At 39.5% G+C, this 22,967-nt stretch overlaps 1 protein-coding gene across 1 annotated transcript; it reads right to left on the minus strand.

Moving 5' to 3' along the window:
* Nucleotides 1-6,382: 6,382 nt before the first annotated feature.
* Nucleotides 6,383-15,141, minus strand: LOC145345585 (uncharacterized). Its single transcript, XM_080193422.1, has 19 exons — nucleotides 15,119-15,141; nucleotides 14,978-15,036; nucleotides 14,792-14,884; nucleotides 12,954-13,078; nucleotides 12,047-12,187; nucleotides 11,582-11,659; nucleotides 10,255-10,422; nucleotides 10,055-10,151; nucleotides 9,585-9,802; nucleotides 8,989-9,142; nucleotides 8,264-8,475; nucleotides 8,074-8,188; nucleotides 7,787-7,992; nucleotides 7,592-7,709; nucleotides 7,345-7,511; nucleotides 7,182-7,258; nucleotides 6,981-7,108; nucleotides 6,658-6,847; nucleotides 6,383-6,578 (listed from the first exon to the last, which is right to left on the minus strand). The coding sequence occupies exons 1-19, from the start codon at nucleotides 15,139-15,141 to the stop codon at nucleotides 6,383-6,385; spliced, it is 2,565 nt and encodes an 854-aa protein (XP_080049548.1).
* Nucleotides 15,142-22,967: the final 7,826 nt, after the last annotated feature.

The raw sequence follows: 22,967 nt of genomic DNA on the forward strand, positions 1-22,967 counted from the left end.
TTATTATATTTGTCTTTTCCCATTGGCACCCTGGGTAATTCTCAGTTTAGCATGTGAAATATTACAGTATGTGAACTAGATTTAAACTGCCAGTTATAATTTGTTTTACATTAAATCATGATTCAGCCAACCAATTTAGTAGCTGTACAAGGTTTTCTATATTTTCAGCAGTGGGTTGTAATGAATATTTGTATATACATTCAAAATGTTCAGTGTGGGTTACCATTATGCAAAAGAAGATATTTTAATAATACCAAGGTCCAAGTTGAAATTCACAATGATTATTTTTATTCAAGTAGCGAGGTAGATATATATATTATTGTCATATATTTGCAGCTTCTGGAATGGTATTTAGGGATGTGGTGGAGCATCCAGAGGGCAGAAAGTATTGTGGATAGCACAGATAGAGAAGTGGTCACACTGCAGGGTCAGCCTCCACCATCAGAGAGAATGGGGGACTGTGGACTAGGCACACAGTGCAGCAATCTCCTATGGTTATTCCCCTGCAAAACAGATATACAATTTTGGATACTGTTGAGGTGAATAGCCTCAGGGCATAACACTAACAGCTAGTGTTATAGCACTACAATTGGCCTTGCTGCATAGGGGAGGAGCAATGCATGGAAATACAATAGTCATAGATTAAATTGCAAGCAGACTTTTCTGTGGCCGCAAGAGAGATTCCATGATGGTATGTTAGCTGCCTGATGCTAGGATTAAGGATACCTCAAAGCAGTTGCAAGACCATATAAAGTTTTTTGGGGGGGGGGGGGGGGGGGGGGGGGTGCGTGGGAACAAGACAGTTGTCAAGAGTTAGCTAATATAAAATTTGCTTTTCAAAAAGGGATGTAGTGAGAAAATATGGAATTATAGATCAGCAACCAAATATTGGTAGTGGGAGGTTGCTAAAGTCCATAATCAAGAATTTCCTAGCACTGCATTTGGAAATCAGTAGCATAAAATCAAAGTCAGCATGGATTTACGAAAGCTAAAATCATGCTCAACAAATATATTGGAATTCCTTGAGGATGTAACTGATAGTGGACCAGGGAGAACTCATGGTCTATTTACACTTCAGAAGGCGTTTGAGGATGCAGAGATGCTTGTGTGTTTTGGGCAGATGCATTATAACGGATGAATAAATGAGAGATTATCCACTTCAGTAACAAAGATAGGAAGGCAGATTATTTTAATGGAAGTAAAGAGTCAGAGTCACAACATGGAAATGGGCCCCTTTGACCCAATTTGTCCATGCCACCCCTTTTTCTTTTTATATAAAGAAAAAGACCTTAAGCTAATCCCAATTGCCTGCATTTGGTCCATATCCCTCTATACCCATTTTACCTATGTAACTATTTAATGTTTTTTAAAAAGACAAATTATACCTGCTTCTATTACCACCTCTGGAAGCTTGTTCCACTCACCAACCTCTGGAAAAAAATTGCTCCTTGAGACACTTTTATATCTCTCCCCTTAAGCCTATGCCCTCTAAATTTTAAACTCTCCTAGCTTTGGGAAAAGATATTGACTATCAAGCTGATCTGTGCCCATTTTATAGACCTCAGAGATCACCCCTCAGCCTTCCACACTCAAAGTCCCAGGCTATCCAGCCTCTCCTCATAGCTCAAACCATCAAGTCTGGGTAGCGTCCTAGTAAGTCTTTACCGCACTCTAGTTTAATAATATCCTTTCTATAATAGGGTAACCTGAATTGCACACAGTATTCCAAGCATGGCCTTAATGTCTTGTACAACTTCGACAAGATGTCCCAACTCCTGTATACAATGTTCTAACTGATGAAACCAAGCATGAATGCCTTTTTTTCACCACTCTATCCACTTATGACACTTTCAAGGCACTATGAACATGTACCCCTAGAACTGTGTTGTTTAACTCTCCCCAATGCCCTACTGTTAACTTGTTCAGGGATGGAATCCAGAGGTGTGGTTATAGTTTGAGAATGGGTGGTGAGGTATAGGTTTTTTTTTTAGGCCTGGGGAGAAATTTCTTCCCCCAGAATTCAGTGGAGGCCAACATGTGAACAAACAGCAGGCCCTTTGGCCCACCACAGCTGCACTGACAGCTTTCATCTGTGGTCCATATCTATTCATTCCTTATCTGAAGATGCCTCTGCTTCCACCATGACCTCTGGTAGCTCAAGATCAAGAGATATGAGGGGGTGGATTGGGATCAGGGTATTGATCAGTTATGATCATGTTTGTATGCATATAGGAAATATTAAGCCAGTCCTTTGAAAAGGATTAAAGCCCTGCTTTTGCCTGCTGAAAAATAACCTTATTCTGGGTTAACAGCAAAAAAAAAGGGAGACCCAAAAAAGTAGTCTGATGAACTCAAGACTAGCATTCAGAGATTTAACAGGGAAACATTTTGAAAAGATGACTTACATATAACCAACATTGCTAGTTTAGGAAACCCTAAATGGTTCCCCTCTCACCACCACCCCAATGGTGCCAGAGGAAGGTGACTTCTTGCAAGGTGGGCACAGCATACCTTCTAAATTTTATCTTTTACTCTTGTTCTATGCTAAAACTTCAATACATCCTATGACTAACACCACATTCTGTGCACTCTCCTTTCCTTCTCTATGAACAGTATGCTTTGTCTGTATAATGGAGATACCAGCATTGGACTGAGGTAAACACAGTAAGTAGTCTGGCAATGCCAGGTTTAACTCCAACCAATTTATTTGATGGCAAACCCTGAAAGCTTGAGTTTACTCTTTGTTGTCAGACTTATTGTCTCTGTATAACAGACAAGAAACTATACTTATTACACAAATACATGTGACAATACTAAATTGAAGTCCAAAAGCAATAGTATTATTAGAAATGTGAAATAAAAACTACAAAATGCTGGAATATAGGAGCAAGTATAGGCTATTCAACCCCTCAAGCCTGCATGCTGTGGCTTATCTACCTGATTAGCATAGGCACCCATTCTTTTGTTGTTAGTACCTAGAAATACATTTGTGTGTTAATATGCTCAGCAGAGGAAGCAGCACATGGTGTATGTTTCAGGTCTGCCATGCAAATGCTGCTTTAAATGGTCAAGATAGCCATCAACTTCAGGAAGTTTAGTGAAGGAGATGTCCCTGTCCACAGTGGGATGAAGTGGAAATGGTTGATAGTTTCAATTGTGTCCAAATCACCAATCATGCTCCCTCCAAGCTGACACTATATTCAAAAGTCCATGTCTGTCTCAAGCAGCTAAAGAAATTTGGTATGTCCACTATGACTCATGCATCACAAAGCATCCTTTCTGGTTATAGCAGGAGCCATAAGCTTTGACTGCAAGTGACAAAGAGGGCTGTGAATGAAGCCTAGGACATTATACAAAACCAGCTTTCCATCCATCAATTCTGTCTTCACATCTCACTGCCTCAGTAAAGAGGCTAGCATAATCCCCCTGCACCCAGAACATTTGGGAAGATACATGACCTCTGACTATTGTATAACATGCAAAAATACTTTTTCACAGCACTGAGTTTGTTACTTATACAAAGAAACTTGTTTTAGACTGAGACCTGTCAGAAGTAAAAACTGCCATAAGACAGCATTACATTGAAAAATTTGATAAATGGGTTGAGATGCAAAATTTAGGTACTCTAATGTAGAAGCTCAGAGCTAGGAATATCTCACCCACTACAGCATGCATGGAAGTGCCTCCCTTTATTCCATTGGATATGGATATAACCAAAGTCAGTATTTGTCCATTCCTCCATCCCCAATTCCAAGGGCAAGGCAGTTCTGGAGTCAAAGGCTCAACTACCCTAAAGTACATTTGTCATTAGTTTTTAAACTAATGACCAGCTGCCATGGTGGGATTTGACTCCATGGCACTGGAGCCTTTTACAACAAATATAATTGCTCTTGATATTATCCTTTTGCCTCTTCATCCTGGTGTTTGCTTGTGGTCTTAGCATATCAATGCAAAACCACTCAAGATGTAAAGGATTAACATTAATTAACAAAAACTTATATTCCTTGTCATATGGTAGCTGAGGTCTGTTCAGTTTTAACAGACACCTGTCGTCAATTCCTGCACGTATGAACCAAACTGCATGCAGATTAATACTGCCAGGTAGCACTGCTGAATAGTCAGGCTTTGTTACATGCAAAGCTTCATTAATACTGCAATGAAGTTAGTGAAAATTCCCCTAGTCACCATAGTCTAGGGTCTATTCTGGTCAATGGACCCAATCACCACATCTTTCAGAATGAGGGGAACCCCAGACACAGGAAGAATGTGCAAAATCCCCACAGACAGTTATGCAAGCTAGGAATCAAACCTGGCTCTCTGGCACTAAAGCTACTGTGCTGCCCTGGCAACTTAAACACAAACTATGCTGGAAATTTGAAATAGAAAATCCTGGAAAACTGAGACTGAGTCAACATTCCAATATACAAACTGAAAAGGTTACTCTACACTGGTGCTGCCTGACCTGAGTTTGTCCCCCCAGCAGTTTTCATTGAGTTTCCCCATATATGTATCAAAACAGATCAGGGTTGAGTTTTGTAACGTTTCCTGCTAATAACCTAATTGTTAGAAACTTGTTCAGAAACTGAGGCTGAATATTAAGATTAGCTGACTCAGAAGTCACTCATTTAATCTCATGCCAAACATGGACAAAACTTGCACAGCATGTTTTTGCACAACAAAAGGGAGGAAAATTCTCCATTAGCTGGTGTTGTACTTAGCAAAAAAGGTTGTTGTTAGATGTCAGTGATCTCAGGAGCTCATTAGGACAATGAGCTAGACCAGAACAATTTACAGCTGCTTCAAAAGTCATCCTTCCATCAAGGTCAGGGGGAGTGGGATGTTCACAACCATTGAGTTTCATTATTAATCAGCCCATGTCCACATGCAGCCTGACCTTGGTTAATGTTACTTCTCACCAAGTGTGAGGAAGATGATTGAGATTCTTAAGATGCCAAAAATTACCACCAACATCTTGGTGGGGGGGGGGGGTAACCACTGACTGAAAAACCTGAACCAGTCAAAAAAAAAACTACAAGTTCTGGGAGTTAAGTAACATTTGGCTTTCTACCCACCCCACCAAAAACTATCCAGCATTTATCAATCTATATGCAAGAAACTCAATAGCAGGACAAAGCAGCCAGCTTGACTAGAAACCCTTTACCATTCACCTGCTTCATGAACCCAAAAGTTATTGCAGATAGTATGGTTGGAGAGAAAAGTTACAGAACCAAGGTTGTTCAGATAGAATAGTTATCTTCAGTGCAATTAGGATGTTATTGGACAGTTACCCAAGATAAATGGTCAGGGTCCAAATAAAAATTGAAGTATGCTAAACAGAAGTTACATTACTGCAAATTAGAGGTTAGGCCAATAAGTTTTAAAGATAAATACAAATTTGAGTCTAGCCAAAGTGAAAAAAGTTAGGATTCAAAGCAGGAAGGTGAAAATGCAGACAATTCATGCATCCTAAAAATCCTTTGCATGAGTCTCCAGAAAAAAAGGTTGTAGATAAGTTGAAGTATAGATCTGAAGGGTTAGTGGTCTGAATATTTGCAGCCAAAACAAAATGTCAGTTGCCAAGAAATGCCTGCCCTTGAAAGTAAAACACTTAGTGGGCAAGCAAACTTAGGCAGCTACTAATTGGACCAACAGGGCAATTGTTGCCTTGCATTAAGCCAACATTAATCCAAAATGCTTGATAAACAATTTGGATGCTCAGCAAGCCCAAGAGACTGCCAAAATGCTTGCAAGTCCTAGCATCTCAATCCTGACTACCCACTAATGGTCATGTCAATTATAGCTCAGGACTTGATGTGAGAAATCAAGTTACAGACAGATATATAGTTGAGTAATCAATTTTCTTCTTTAATCAAAATCTTCATTTGGCTTTTGTAATCAAAAACATTCCAAACACTATGGAAACAATGATTGTTGAACCTCCAAATAGTATCAGTGGCCAATAGGACTTCACTTGGCTATCTAAAACAAAAAAAACACCATTTCAGTATCAGTGATGATTTGATAGCTAATAGCTCAAGGAGGACTCTTGAAATAAAACTCTTCACCTTTCATAATCTGATTTTCCATAGTATGGAATTCTGTCAAGATGACCACTGGTCCTGATGATACATATCCTTGTAGATGGTGTTCTGCATCAGCACTCCGACCTGCAGTTGTGCACAGTTAGGTCAGTACAAGTGTCACGAGGCACAATAATACACTAATCTCAAGTGCCTTACCCATTCGTTGTTTTCCTGGTACACAGAGACCAGGACAGAGGAGCTTGTTTACTGGTTCTGTCCTGCACAAGACTACACTGCAATGAAAATATACCTAAAGAGAAAGGTAGCATTGTTAGCAAGGACATGTAGAAAATGCATTGTTACAAACAAACAAACAAACAAACAAACAAACAATGTGCTGAAGCAATCCTCACCTGCTCCAAGATATTAACATTTCCCAAGGTAAAGGCAAACATCTTGACTTCAAACCTTTTGAAGTGAGTGGGATATCTGACCCTCTCACTCCTGCTTACTGGATGGAAGATAGTCACATGCATGTCAGCCTTGTTCTCACAGCTGTGAAAATAAAAAAGGCAATTGGTTACCCAAATTCAAATCATTGAACTTCCAATGAGAGAAGCAGCTCATTTCTTGCCTGTTGACAACAACTGGCCACTGTGGAATGCCATGTTGGTCTTGTGATGCAGTTGCCCAGCAATCTTGCAGGAACAATTCAATTTGTGGGTCTTCATTGTGCAACAGTTGCACTTCAAAGTAGAGGGGGTCAGCCAAATATTTCACCACTGGATAGTCACTGTCTTCATACAGGTTAGAGTATGACACTTCTGCAAAACAAGCACATGAAAATCGTGTCATGAACTTCATTTCAAATTGACCTTGGCTATTAAAACAAATAACGTACTGATATTTGCTTTAGAGCCATTTTATGCAAGTGACTTTTATACTAGCTACTTTTACCTTTGGCAAGCTGCATAGTCAAGACTAGAGGCCCATATCCAGGAGAGACTACTGGCTGAGGATTAACCTGGTGTTCAAACTGGTGATGCAGTGTGTCATTTACATGGTAATGACATGATATTGCAAGCCTAGGGAGGAACAAACAGTTACTTACTATTTCCACATACCTAAAAAGGAAAATGCCCTTGCTCAGATTCTTACCTATATATGGGATTGCCAGGTGCTGACTTTTTGAAGTATGCCACTTCATTCTCATAGATCATGTAATCCTGCTCAAACTATTAGAGAAGTCAATTATTAGATGCCTGTTGAGCCCTAAAAATGCAAGCTTGTATTTTAAATAGAAAGCCAGTTACTGGCTTACCCGTCTGCTTGTTCCACATGAGGCTGCAGTAAATTCAAAGGTGGCCTGGAATTCTGTACTCTCCTTTGGCTTACAGGCTTTATCTTTCAGCATCATTCTGCCATCTATTCCCAACAATGCTTCGAGTTTTAGAGCAGTAATGACAATTCTTCCATCTGGGAAACAAGCTAAGGAAAAGAAACTGGTCAGTGTGTCATTCCTACTAAAAAGATTGACATATCAGGGAGTATGCAAGTCAAGAGCTTACTTAGAAGGTTGCCTATTGAAAAGCTGCAAGAAATAGAGAAGTTGACTAGCACATCCAGGGTTTTATTATCCCTGAGCTTGAAGTCAAATCTATTGCGAAGGCCTTGATTGTTTAATGCCTGCAATTAAAAAACCACAATTAGTTAAGCTCATCTGAAGTTACATCAAGCAGGATACTGGATAAGTAGCAACTTACTTCATGGACAACTGGAGCTGCATCATGTGGAATTGTGATTACTGAGTGGGTACTGTTCTTGCTCAAGGTATAACCGTGCTGCTCAGCATAACGAGGGGTTAGCTGTGCATTTCCAATGAAAGGAATCCAGTAATAATCTGATGTTTCATGTGTCACCACCAGTGTGATGTTCTCTTTGTCACAAAAGCCATTTGCCACAGGAAGTGCTGATGGGAACATTTTTATTTTGTTATTTCAGAACATTGAAATTGCCTTTTAATCTGCACATGGAGAAAAAAGGCCCTTACCTATTTTGTGCTTGTGTATTAAATGAGCTACATATACAAATGTTAGATTCTCTGGTACCACAGTCAGTGTGTAGATGACATCAAGGGTATATTGTTCAATGCCATCCCCTATATACTGAGGAAAGGAAAGTAGAGTTAGTAATATGGCCAAGCAGTAGTGGTGTGGAAATAGTGCAGATATTTTCATTACCTTTCTGTGTACAACTGGTGACTCCATTGGAACTTCAAGAATGAAGATTCTATTTAGGACAATCTCATTGTTAGTCCCATTGTATACATTAAACATCTGGTTTTCTTCATCCACAGGGTAGGATTGAGTGTCCAGAGTGAGTTTTTTTAGTTCAACATCAGGAAGAAAGTTGCCCAGTGTGACATTGAATAGCCATTGCTCAGGATTGGTATCTGAAAAAAAGCTAAAATTGTTCACTGGCCTAATATGATAGATAAGAGAATTGATTTTTCCACATGTTACTTATCCATGTGGGACTAGTTGTTAGAGCAAAAAAGTCATTTCAATTTGATCTGCTGGCTAGAAACCAAAGAAAATTCTTTAACAACTCAAGGAGCACCAACCCAAAGCCCTTAGTTTGTCATGAGAATTACTTGCCAGTAACAGATTTGTTAAATAAGGCATTGTCTCCAAAACAATGAGCTCAAACTTTTGATTCTTGGGTTGTCTCTTATGATCTTTGTAGACCATCCCAAGGATTATTTGAAGCACCTCCTATACCCATGCAAACCCAAAAAGTTGGAGGGCAGCAGGTGCAAGGGAACACAAATACAATCCTATAATTGGATTGTTTCAACTGCAAAGAACTTCAGTGGTTCAAGGGCAGAAACCATTATGGTCAACTCTTGACTGATTTCACTACAAGTATCCCAAAAATGGAAAAAATTCTCACTATTAGTGCATACCATCAATGAGAACTAAGGGTTCAGGAATAAATGGTGTAGTAACTGGATGGATCATGCTGATTTTATTCAGTCCCCATGCCTCATCTTTCCACTGATGTTCCATGAACAGATTGATGCTGTATGTTATGCCATACTGTCCATCCAACACATAGCTCTGAAAGGAAAGTTCAGCTATTAGAACACTATTTAAAAATGGTGTTTAGTTTCTGCAGGTTCAGCAATGTACTTTGTGGCAATTTGTATAGAGCCAAATGGGTCCAAAACAAAGAGTAAACTTTAGCTTTATACATTTGTCAGGTTGAAAGTGCTATAGTTCCAATTGGCAGATAGTGTAGGAGACAGCAACCAAAATAGAATGGGACAAATAATTCAAATCAGATGGTGGTATTGCACATGAGCCAAGCTAAACCAAAGTGGATTGTTTACATCCAGACTCTACTAGTTGGATAAAACAAAGTGATTTTGGAATGAACTTGCTTTGAAAAACCAGAAGCCATTACCATGACAGAAGATTTGATTTACTGGGTTTGTTTAGGAATATCATGGCTTCATCTCAATATGGTTGAGAAACTACCATGCAAAAAATTAGCATTTACCTTATAGTATCCATCCTGTGCTCCAATTGGGACATTAATAGCAATAACTGTATCATTTTGAACAAGTGTATAGTTTCTTTCTGCCATTTGTGTGAGGTTCAACTTTATGCCATTGACTCCCATGGAAGTGTTGTCTTGATGAACTGGACTGGTCACAATTGGAGTGAAGATTCTTGGCACAGTCCACATGATAATGTCATCAGTGACTGTAACACCATCTAAATGGGAACCAAAACATGCTGATTTTATGATGTTGTGTGTAATCATGGAGACAATGGTACCTTCTAGGGGAATATAAAGGATAGACTTTGGATAATTGAAAATAGTTAGCTTACCTATAGTTCAGTGTCCAGTTAGGCCAGACAAGGAATAAACACATGCTTCAAGTTTTACAATAGTATGCTATTATTTCAATAGGGAAAAGGGAAACAAAGATGGTAGTGCTGTTGAGGGAACATTTAATTTCTTACCAAGAGGACAAGCCATTGCAGTGTCAATTAGTAAAGCCATCCATTGCTCTGTGTAAAAGCTTGTTGATCGGATTACAGTCAAAGGAATATTTTGTACCTGGTTGGTTGAAAAGTAGGCAGTTTACTTGCACAATTAAAATCTAAATCATTTTTATTGGACCCAAGAATACTATCTTGGAGTGAGTGTTTAGTGAACTCACCAAAACTATTTGAGCTTCATTTGTATGATATGGAGCCCGGAGTAATATCTGGGACATTGTCGTCATGATTCCATAGTTCATTTGACGTGCTTCTTTCACAGTCATCCTCTTTTTGCCACCAGGCACATGGAATACAATTTGCCATATTCCACTTTCTGCACTAGTTGCCTTGATGAATAAAGGCAAAAAAAGGTCAGATGAGTCTTTATGAAGTAGGAAAGTGTCCCATGTTAAATTTTCCTTTCCTATCCAAATTGAGAAGTCAAAAAAATGCTAACAGGTGCAGTATATTTTTTAAAAAACTAACTCATGGATCAAGAGATATTCAAGTGGAGTCAAATTAGATCTACACTGACTCAGCATACTCTAGGACTAAAAACTAGGCTCTCCAGTACTATGGATTGCCTTGGTAAAGAACACCTCAGCATCCCTTTGTTTAGAGTTCTACCCCCCCTCTGCCCACAGACAAAAATTTTATTTTGTATTAACATGAAAACCCCTTTAAAACCAAGATGTGCATGTGACTTTAATGCATGATATGATTCATAAATCTTCTTGCAATGCCAAGTCATTGTCCACAATCTGCACTGCATTACATCTTACTTCAATTGAGCCCAAAAATTAGTTAGTTAACATGCTTTAGGTAACTGATAATTTGGATGAATTGTGCTGTGCAAAAAAGGTCTGTCAAGAGAGAACCCAGACCAAAAACTGTAATGTGCAGGAGAATGGCATGATGAGTTTTTTCTTCACATCAGGAAAAAGACAGACAACATCCTTTAAAAAAAAGTATCCAAACGGGATGTTAAGAGTCAAATTGGCACTATTGTGTGGCCCTTGGATTCCTGCAAGTAACTCAACCAGGTGGTCTTGGTGGAACTATGACTTGTATTGAAAAAGGATAGTGAAGCAATTCTAGACCAGTTAATAGGTTTATGATACAAGGCTAGACCAAAAAATCTTCCTTGCAGTGGTTATGATGATTTAGTCAGCTACCCAGAAGAAAGTCATGCATGGAATGCTTGTTGGCCAATATTTTAACAAATTTAGTAGTCTATTGTTGGTCACTAATAATGACTATTGCCAGATAGAAATCTGGCAGAATACCCAAATCTGGGTAGTGTATAATTATGATTTATTAACATCACTACAATTTAGTATGAGGGTTTCCATTATTTTGTGGATATAGCCATTTATAATACCAGGGTTACAAGGTGTTCATTTTTGCCTTTTTGGGCAAACAACCCTGCACCTTGTATCAAACAATCCCTTTCAGTTTGTGTTGGAAAATTTTTTTACAAATGATGGCTTTAAGAGGAGAACTTACTTCTGGAAATACTAAAGCCCAATCTTCAGCATCTTGGGCATAATCTTCAATGGGTGGTATATTTCTTTGTACAGAGACCTGTGCATGATTGATTACAAGATGCAGTTAGTGCATTACTAGTACACATCTTTGTACTATTGGGCACTGAGCCAAACTATTTGTTGATGAATCAGACTTGAAGCACTAGCTATGTTCTACCCACAGATGCTGTCAGACTGACATTTGTTAATTTAACTAGGACCACAGGGAAATTACAAGGACACAAGCAATCAAGGCACATCTTTAAGAAATGCAAAATAACCTACTGGATACACTAGTGGAAAGGCACCAAGCATTTGATGATCTGTATATGGTACAGTTACACTTGATATTTAAATTAAATAATGCTGATTAACAGATTCCTCAACTATTCAGGTAAAATGGTTTGTTTCATTTGACTGAGCAGTTATAGTTAGCATGTTTTACCTGCATATAGTTTTCTTCACAGTAGATTTCCCTTGCAGCCCATGGTGAGTACATGCAAGCCATGGTTTCAATATATGTTGAAGCTTCTGTGTCAGTTTCTGATACTTTTATTTGTATAGTGATACTGAATTGCTCATCATTCTACAGAAAAATTGAAGTAGAATAAGAAAACTCTAGTAATAAAAACACATTCAAGTAATAGGATTTACAATGAAGTTGATGATATTTGATCACTCAGGCACCAAGGACTGAGCTATAATCTTGTGCACTTCCATCTATCATGGATGCCCTATAAAAGCCAGTTAGTTATCCCTCCAACACACTCATCCATTGCTACTGTTCCAAGGAGCCATGCTCCAAACAAAATTAGAACATTTGGACCATGTTGCCTGGTATGGAGGGGGAGGTCCTATGAGGAGAGACTGAGGGATTTGAGGTTGTTTTTGTTAGAAAGAAAGCGGCTACAAGGGGACCTTATTGAAACATATGATTAGAGGTTTAGATAGGGTGGACAGTGATGCCTTTTTCCTTGGGTGAAGAAAGCTAGCACAAGGGGGCATAGCTTTAAATTAAGGGGTGGCAGTTATAGGATGGATGTCAGGAGTAGGTTCTTTACCCAGAGGGTGGTGAGGGATTGGAATGCCCTGCCTGCTGCAGTTGTAAGTGCACCTAGTTTGGGGGCATTTAAGAGATGTGGATAGGTTTATGGATGGAAAGGGTTTGGTTTAGGTTAGAGGGTCATTTTTTTAACTGGTCAGTGCAACATCGTGGGCCAAAGGGCCTGTTCTGCACTGTAGTGTTCTATGTTAAGTGTATCCTGAATATTGAAACAAGCAATAGTCACAACTCTGGTCAAGGCAAGTGTGTAAAAATAGTGTCTTTGCACTGGATACTCAGATCTACTTACCAAATTATGGACAAAACAGCTGAGAACAGAAGCACGGAATTCCACATTCTGGCGATCCACTACAATTGTATAACCACATTGTGATGCAAACTTTGGTGTAATGGGAAAAATATAACCAGACTGATCTGAGAAAGTAAAACAGTTATGCAAGCTGAATCAATTACAATTCTTGATATTTCTCTACAAAGAGAGTGAACTTAAGGTCAAACATTTCCCAAGAATCTGTGTTGCAGGACCATTTGTATGGTGGCAGTGGCACAAAGGGGGGGCGGGGGAAGGTTCACCCATTAGTTTTTCCCCTAGGCTATTGAAAGTGGCATAGTTGCTCAAGTTACAAGATTGTTACAGTCAATACAATCTTTCCATACAAGGGATGGGCTAAATATTCATGAATCAAGCTACAATTAAAGGAATGAATTAACAATCTGGTTCACAATGTTGTAATTGATAGGTCCTCTTAAAAGGTGGCAAGGAGAAATGCACATTTCCCAACTGAGCCATTGGATCAGATATCACCAATCATGAATATCTGTAATATTGTCAGTGACTTAGTCTACAGGATCTGGGCATCACTGGCTAGGGCAGCATTTGCTAACCATTCCTAGTTAATTGTAAGGTGCTGGTGAGCTGCAAGCCCACTCAGTGCAATTAGAGGGGATTCTGAACCAGGGTGATAGTGAAGAAATAGTATAATGGCAAGTGACTTGGGAGGGGGGGGGGGGGAATCTTCCAGCTGGTGTTTGCTGATCTTGCTCTTCTGGATGCTAGCAGTCATGGGTTTAAGGCCAGGAGAGATGGTACTCTACTGCCAATGTATTGGAGTGGGTGGTTGTAGAAGGGTGCCAAATGGGTGGCTTGGTCCTGGAGGGTGTTGTTAAGCTTCACTCATCCAGGCAAGGGCCAGATATTCCATCACACACCTTACCTGTGTCTTGTAGAAATCAGGTGGAAGAGAGTTATTCACTGCAGGCTTTTTAAGTGTGACCCATTTGTTTTTAATGGTATGCCTATTCCAGTTCAATGATGTTGAAGGTGGACAATGCCTAGTGTCAGAGGGCTATGGTTAGGATTTCTTGAAGAAAGTCATTCCCATTTGATAAGCCTGAGTTGATCAAGATGGATGTGACTATTGTAATAGTCATAGTATGATGAACTGCTTAGTTTTACTAGAAGAAACATTTAAAAATTCTCTTCAGTGAATAATGTTCCTGAGCTCAATTCTTAGTCCACAGCAGGATTTAAAGTTATACTATTGGTTATATTCAGCTAGAATACACTTCTTTATATAGCCTTGGTTGGGCTCTAAGGGTGTCAGGCAACCCAAATCCACGAAGCCATGCATGACAACCAGAATTTAAATTTCTAGAATTCCACATGGGTAAATTTTATTTAAAGACCATTCATGGGATATGAGCATCATTGGCTCGGACAACTTATTTTCCAATCACTAATTGCCGACGAACTGCCTTCTTGATGAGTACAATATAAAATTTCAGGGTAGAACATCGCTCAGCCTGGCGCAACTTTTGATGCCGCGCCTTGAAATGCAATTTACTTTACCTCGGTGTCACAAGTGGAGGGAGTGTTAAGGAGGAACAAATTAATATATAAATAGTTGTCAATAGCACATATTAAGTCACAGATAAAAACGCTACCCAATTCACGTAGTTGTGAAGTTTTGTATCGGAGGTTTAAGACGTTTGTACCATTATTGCACGACGCGGGAGAAGATCTCTAGATTAGATCTAAAACTTGGGACTGGAATACAGTACAAGTCTATGACTCCAACCCACTAGTATTAAAACCAACCGAACAGCGCGGTGAGGAAGACACCTTACCAATAACACTAATCTGCCAAAATCTCCCAGCAAGAAAGTGCTTATTGAGTCCAACCCAAAAGACACTGTCGCGGCATTCAGTCTTCAGGAAACCTGCAGAAGTGAACCACAGGAATTCTTTCAATATTAAACTCTAAAATCATAGAAGGAGGACAGAAGGACACCCGGTTTAGCAGCAACACTGACCTGGAGGCGCAGTTTGCATCCATACCACAGGCGTTATCACAACCACCGATAATATCAATCTGTTAAACAAACACGGCAACCGTGAACACAAAGATGGGAAACTCCTTTCAACTCCCTTCACATTGCGAAAAAAAAACTTACCGAAATAACAGGGCAGACGCCATAGTCCAAATTCTATGCCCAGTCCACTAGGTTAAGCTACTTCACTCACGACAGAAATGAAATAGAGACACACTCCCAGTGAGAGAGAAGGCGCGCTATTTAACCCGGGCTCCGAGCTCAGAGTCACGCGCTCATCAGCAGCACCTGGGCATTTCATCAAAGAGTCACTGCTCAATCTTCACCCTTTTGCTGGGTCTCAGTTATGGTTAAAAGATCAAGTCTGATCCTCTAGGGCAGTACTGAGGGATCCTGGACTGCCCCAGTGCCGATATTCGGATGAGACCTCTAAACTCTTGTGCAGAAAAGTCATGGACTTGAAGTGTGAACTCCACAAATGCTGCCTGATCTGCTGAGTATTGCTAAGATTTTTGTTTGTTTCAGCATCTGCAGCGCTTTACAACAGTCTGCCCTGTCAGGTGTGCATGAAAGATTCACGGTACTATCTTGAAAGAAAAATTGAGGATTTATCCTGGTATCTTGGCCCAATATTTATGCCTCAATCAACATCACAAAAACAGATTATCTGGTCATTATCACAATAAAACTTTGAAAACAAAATCTCTGATTGAGATTTCTAAAGATTGTGTACCTCATGTGTATGAGTTCAAACTAAAATTTCCATACTTAGAAGTTAATGGTTTGTTTAGGATTTCATCATTCGTGTTAAGGCCATAAGACATAGGTGCAGAATTAGGCCACTCCGACCATCGAGTCTGCTCCGTCATTCAATCATGCCTGATATTTTTCTCATCCCCATTGTTGATTTATATACATTTTAAGTTTGAATATGTCCTTATGATACCAGGAAGATACTTGTGTAACCTGATATTAATAAAATGGACCCAACCTTGGACACACTTTCCTGTTTATTTCATCTCATTATAATTAAATCCCTCTTTCAGTCCTGACAATCTACCCAGAATTTACAGCCCTTCCATCCCCACTGGAACATTTGAAGGTGAGTGCATGTAAGATGAAATGAGTGGACAGTACTCACCCCAAACTGTCCACTATATTTTGAAGGGTGAACAAGACAAAGCATACCCAATTTAAAACTTAGACAATAACGTCTCAATTTTGAAAGTCCTAACTCCTCAGCATTCACATCAAAGGAATCTCTGTCAAGCATTTAATATCTTCTCCTTCACAAATTGAAGTCACCTTTGCTAGTTATCCAACTATAAACATAATACAAATCTAAATTATATGAAGTAAATGACAGAGTATACACTATCTGAGCTTATTTCCACATTGTAACTTAGGTGCACCCACTTGAGTGATATTCAGGCTTTAATGTTTTGGGCTTCATTCTCATAGGTAGAAGTTCTCAATCCTGCTTTTTTCCTTTCCTCCAGCCATGCACAACTTCAGGTGTAGTATTAGAAGCTATTATTTATGTAAACAGTTGAAATGCAGTTTTTGCAGTTCTGTGCCAATTCAATATTTTTTGCCTATTCACTTATTGTTATGCATTGGATGTAGATGTAAGCTTAAAAACATGTTTTGTATATTACAATAACAATAGTTATTAAATTTATTGGTTTCTGTGTGCATACTTATTTTAAAATCAGAGAATTGGTTAGCTCAGTTGGCTGGACAGCTGGTTCATGATGCAGAGTGATACCAGCTGTGCAGCTTTATTTATTTTTATTCATTCATGAGATATGGGCATTGCTGGCTGGCCAGCATTTATTGCCCATCCCTAGTTGCCCTTGAGAAGGTGGTAGTGAGCTGCCTTCTTGAATCGCCACAGTCCATGTTCTGTGGGTTGACCCACAATACTGTTAGGAAGGGAATTCCAGGATATTGATCCAGCGATTGCAAAGGAATGGGTGACATATTTTCAAGTCAGGATGGTGAGTGTCATGGAGGGGAACTTGCAGGTCAGGGTGTTCTCATTTATCTGCTGCCCTTGTCCTTCTAGATGAAAGTGGTTGTGGGTTTGGAAGGTGCTGTCTAAGGATCGTTGGTGAATTGCTGCAGTGCATCTTGTAGATAGTACATACTGCTGCTACTGAATGTTGGTGGTGGAGGGATTGAATGTTTGTAGATGTGGTGCCAATCAAGAGGGCTGCTTTGTCCTAGATGGTGTCAAGCTTCTTGAGTGTTGTCGGAGCTGGATCTATCCAGGCAAGTGGGGAGTATTTCATCACACTCCTGACTTGTGCCTTGTAGATGGTGGATAGGCTCTGGATAATCAGGATGTAAGTTACTCACTGCAGTATTCCTAGCCTCTGACCCGCTCTTCCAGCCACTATGTTTATGTGGTGAATCCAGTTGAGTTTCTGGTCAATGGTAACCCCAAGGATCTTGACAGTGGGGGATTCAGTGATTGTTACACTATTGAATGTCAAGAGGTGGTGGTTATAGCGTCCCTTATTGGTGATGGTCATTGCCTGGCATTTGTGTGGCGTGAATGTTACTTGCCACCTGTCATTGGTATTCCCATACCATTTGAGGTTATTCATGAAGACCTACCTTCTCAATCTTGCTCCTCGCCTGAGGCGTGGTGATCCTCAGATTGAAATTACCACCAGTCAGCTCTCTCCCTCAAAGGGGAGAGCAGCCTATGGTCATCTGGGACTATGGCAACTTTACCTTTTTTTTATATTAAGAAGCTCACCCAGAACAGAATTCCTGTAACTGCTGGCATTGTAAGTGTTAAACTTACCAGAAGTATAACATTTGGAGGAACGTTTTCCACCTATTGTGACTACTTTGTTAAGGCAAATATTATGCAATATATGGCTGGAGAACCTATTGTTCTTAACGTAACTTCATTTGACTTGAGCATATTTTTATTCACAATGAAAATATTTCCAATCTCTTGGCAAATTCTGATCATCTTCATTTTTATATATTTTTTAGATCAAAATTATTTTTAAATTCACAATATGTTCTATCAATCTTATATTAACCTCTGTGACATCCAGGAGTTTGATTATACTTGCAATTGAGGACTACAGAACCTGTTCATGGAATTAGTGAAGAATTGTACTTTGAAAGTAACAGGTTGTGACATGGGCCTCTATGTTTGTGAATAAATATTTTGTAAAATTGCCATAGTGGTATGTTGTTAATCTTGGCCAATAACAAATAGTTGCCAGCTTTCTCAGGAGAGGTAATTTTAATCTTGGCAAGCAATTCAGATAATTTGACAACATCTATGTTTTCCATTAGATTAGCGATGTAAAACATGTGTTCACCCTTTTTATCCAATTGTGCACATCATTATCATTTTCTGGTTTGTGAATCACCTCCTATATATGTTTCTGACAGGATACAAGATTGTCATTTCAAGTGTTTGAAGATACCCATTATGTATGGTCTGTTTGGATCATTGCACTGTTTATAGCTGCATCAGTCTTTGCTGTATTGCACTATTGGTGCTACTGGTGTTTTCTGCCACATACTTTGCAGAATTGATGAAAACTTTGGAAAGTCACAACTTCCACGTGTCTTGCTAGGTTTGGGTGTTCTACTTAGTGTATCATCTACTAAGTGTATTTGTACAATAATTGGGTTTGCACTTAGGATTTGTAAGCTCTGTTGGCATGTGAGGATCGCTTTGTGCTTGCATCCAACTTTGAGTAGGTCTTTAATTTCAGGCTTGTCTAGCAGACCTTTCTGGATGGCTTCATGGAGATGGATGCAACTACTAACTCAACTCTGTCTGCTAGTTTTGTACGTGCAAAATTACAGTATGTACCCTTTTCTGCATCTGCTATGAATGCTGTAGGCTGCTGTTGAAATAACATGAAATTTAGTCAATGAACACAAAAGTTTAACCTGAACTTGAACCAGTTTTCTAATGTACCTTTTGGGAGTAACATATCTTTTAGGGAGCGATTAGCTTTTCTGCTGTTAATATTGATTTGTTTGGCCTATGCAGAACTTCATTCCCAGCTAAAACTGAAAATGCTGATAAAAATGCAACAATCTGGCAGCATCTGTGAAAAGAGAAACAGAATTAATGTTTCAAGGCTCTTCCAGCATTTTCTGTTAGATTTTCAGCATCCATTGCTAGGTGAAAATCTATGGCTTGCTTGTCTAATTCAGATACACCTGAATAAACCATGATGTGGAGATGCTGGCGTTGGATTTGGCTGGGCACAGTAAGAAGTCTCTCAACACCAGGTTAAAGTCCAACAGGTTTTTTTGGTATTTCAGAGTGCTGCTCCTTCACCAGGTGAGTGACCAATAAACGTGACTGTTTAGGTGGTTTAACCATTTTGAATTAGGTGAATAAGTCAGTTGTATCTTCAGACTGGAAATTTTGTAGACACTCTGACAATATCTCTTGGACCTTCTTTCTTCTATAGTACCTAAATGAGTGCTGCTGTTGCCATATTCACACACTTCTCTGAAGGCTCACCCGTTATAATCTCTGGCCTGATTTTTATGATTTTTTGTTGGTTTGATTCTCCCTCTCTCATTATTAATCTGGTCCATATCCAGGTCACTTGCCTTTCCTGACTGTGCTAACCTTGTGTTGTTCCTCTTGACATATAATCCCCACTCACTGAACTGGCAGGTTATATATTGCTGTCTCATCATGAGTGATTGTCTGCTTACCAGCTCTTCATTTGAGCACTGTGTCTTCAAAGCTTCTCTGTGCAGTCACTACACTATGATTTCAACACTCTTCCATGCTGCAACTTTGTTGTGTTCTGACCTGAACATTAAGGGTCATCTTATGTTATGTAGCATGACCTAAGACTGTTCACCATGTTGCATTTGTGCTTAATTTTGCTGCTAAGATGAGCATCATGTTGTTTTAAAGGAACAACTGCTGCAAACCACGTTGTGTTTTATAATGACATAAAGGCACCAGTCACTAATGGTGAATTGGGTAAACGTATTGTGTGTTCATTTGTTGAGAATAGGCACATGGGATGAGAGTATTCATTGTGAAGACACCAGCAACAGAGAAGTCTCTTTTTGTATGTGTTCTGTTCAAACAAAAGTCAATCAAGAACTAGATAATTTCATTTCCAGTGATGTCATTCTGCATTCCTTTAAAGCCACATTACAATGGATGGGACCTTGGTTTAATGTCTCATTTAACAAATGGCACTTCTGACAGTGTAGTTCTCCTTCAGGGCTGCAGTGAGAGGCCAGTCTAAACTTTTATGCTCAAATTCCTGGAGTGGAACTTGCGTTGCTGCAATTACAGCCGTAGCAATTCCCATTGGAAAGATGGCATTCCATCAATACTGTACTGGAGTGCCAATCTGTTTTATGTTCTCTGGACTGGTGCTTGAACCCACAACCTTGTAACCCAGAAGTCGAATGCTTAGCCACAACTGAGAATGATTTTCTGTCTTATTTCACTGTTTCTACTAACCATTAAACACTTAGATTCATTGTATTTACATCTGATTCCAAATTAGAATGCCCAGTTGAATCTGAGGAAACAGCTCAGGACTCCACATTATGTTAAACAAATTATGTGAGTAGCTGGCCCAAACCTTTTGAGCCATGGAACCCTAAGTGATCTCTGAAGAGCATCAGGGATCTCCAAGCACTCTCATAATGTTCACACAACTTTTTGCCATAAAATAGATGTGAACATAGAAATCAAACATAAACAAGGCTTTTTTAGTTTATTTCTGCATATATTAGGAATAAAGTAAAGGCACACAGTCACAAACAAATTCTCCAACTACATGCCCACCTCACATTAATCTCTGATCAAAACATCCTCCCATGGCCACTCAGTGTTTACCCCAGAAGTAGTACCCAGTTTAGGAGTGGGTAATCCAGTGACAATTAAAAAGTTATGAAAAAAGATATCCAAGTCTTGCCTTTGGTCATTTTTAATAGGAGGAACAATGCTGGAAAGCTGATTCTCTTATCAGACCTCTGCCTTCCACAAACACTCACGTTTCTCTCTGTTTCACATTAGCACACATCTCTCACACTCACCCCTTTCTCTCACACACATGCCTCTCTTTCCAACACACATGCCTCCCTCCCACACACTCATATTTCTTACCCACTTTAATACATAGACACACACCTTTCTCTCTCTCACGCACACAGCCCCATCAGCTATTTCAAAGGGCATTTAAGACTGAACCACATTTGTGTGGATCTGGAGTCACAGGTAGGCCAGACCAAATAAAGGTGGTACAGCCTTTCCGAAATTGAATCAGAAAAGTTTTTGCAACAATAGACAATGGCTTCACAGTCATTATTAGGCTTTTAATTCCAGAGTTTTTATTGTATTCAAAATTCAACATTTGCCAGAGTGGGATTCAAACTCAGAGCATTGCCCCAGATTCTGGACTACTAGTCCAGTGACAGTACCACTAAACCAATACTGACCTTATTACTGATATCCAACTACTGATCTGCTATTAGAATAATTATCCCATCATCTATTATTAAGGGGACAATATTACCTTCAAATAAACAATACACAAGGACAATTATGTATAGGCCATAAATACTGACTCAACCAATAAAGCCCACATCCCAACACTGAATAATAATAACAATAAAATTAGCCTTGAATAATTCAGCAATTAAACATCCAAAAGCTACAGTAGCAGAGAATTAAAACATATTCCAAGGATTTGAGTAAAATAATTTCATCTGATCTCGGTCCCATTGAATTGACTATCTTGAATCTGCACAGCAATAATCTCCCCGCACCCTCCCCTTTCTATATTTCAGAGCGAGGGGAATAACTACCCAAATCTTTCAATACCTTTCATAGTTGTATATGTATCAATGAAACAACCTCAGAGTTTTCCCTAATTTTGAGATAAATGTAGGCCAATATATTCCACCTTTCATCAAAGAACACCTCTCTGATCACTGTAAACTGATATGGTAACCCTATGCTAATAATCCCTCAACGACAAGTACATCACTGCTTCAAAATATTTTTTAAAAGAGTGTGCACAATTTTCCAGGGGTGGTCACTGAAGCTAGATAAGATTTCAGGAACATTTTGCCAAAGCCCTTGAAATAAATGTTGACACACCATTTGTCTAGTTGTGCTCAGATACCCACCTTTTGTGATCTTTGTATGTTCACACCTATTACCACTGAACATCAATATTTAGACTTTCTGATACATTAAAAGAATTGGTTACACTTTCTACTCTTACACCAAAGCGTATTAGAATCATAGAATCCCTACAGTTCAGAAGGAGGCCATTTGGCCCATCGAGCCTGCGCCACCCAGGCCCTATCCCATAACCCCACATATTGATTTCAGGGTGGCACAGTAGTTAGCACTGTTGCCTCACAGCACCAAGAATCCAGGTTCAATTCCAGCCTTGGGTCATTGTCTGTGTGGAATTTGCACAAACTCCCCATGTCTGCATGTGTTTACTCAGGGTGCTCTGATTTCCTCCCCCAATCCAAATATGCGCAGGTTAGGTTGACTGGCCATGCTAAATTGCCCCTTAGTGTCAGGTGGACATAGTAAGGCTAAATATGTGGGGTTTCGAGGAAAGAGTCTGGTGGGATTGTTGTCGGTGCAGGCTCATGGGCCGAATGGCCTCCTTCTGCTCTGTAGGGATTCTATGATTTACCCTATTAACCCCCCTGATACTAAGGGGCAATTTAGCATGGCCAATCAATCTAATCCACATACCTTTGGCGTATGGGAGGAAAGTGGAGTACCTGGAGGAAATTCATGCAGACTCAGGGCGAATATGCAAACTCCACATTGACAGTCACCCAAGGCAAGAATTAAACCTGGGTCCCTGACACTGTAAGGCAGCAATCTTTTTGTCTCCAGTTCCCCCCTATTGGCTGAAGGTTTTTCCACTCCCACAACAGCAAGATGGAAATGGACCAATCAGAGAAT

This window comes from Carcharhinus amblyrhynchos, chromosome 7 (genome assembly GCF_965287045.1).
Source record: "Carcharhinus amblyrhynchos chromosome 7, sCarAmb.v2.hapA, whole genome shotgun sequence".
Taxonomy (NCBI): domain Eukaryota; kingdom Metazoa; phylum Chordata; class Chondrichthyes; order Carcharhiniformes; family Carcharhinidae; genus Carcharhinus; species Carcharhinus amblyrhynchos.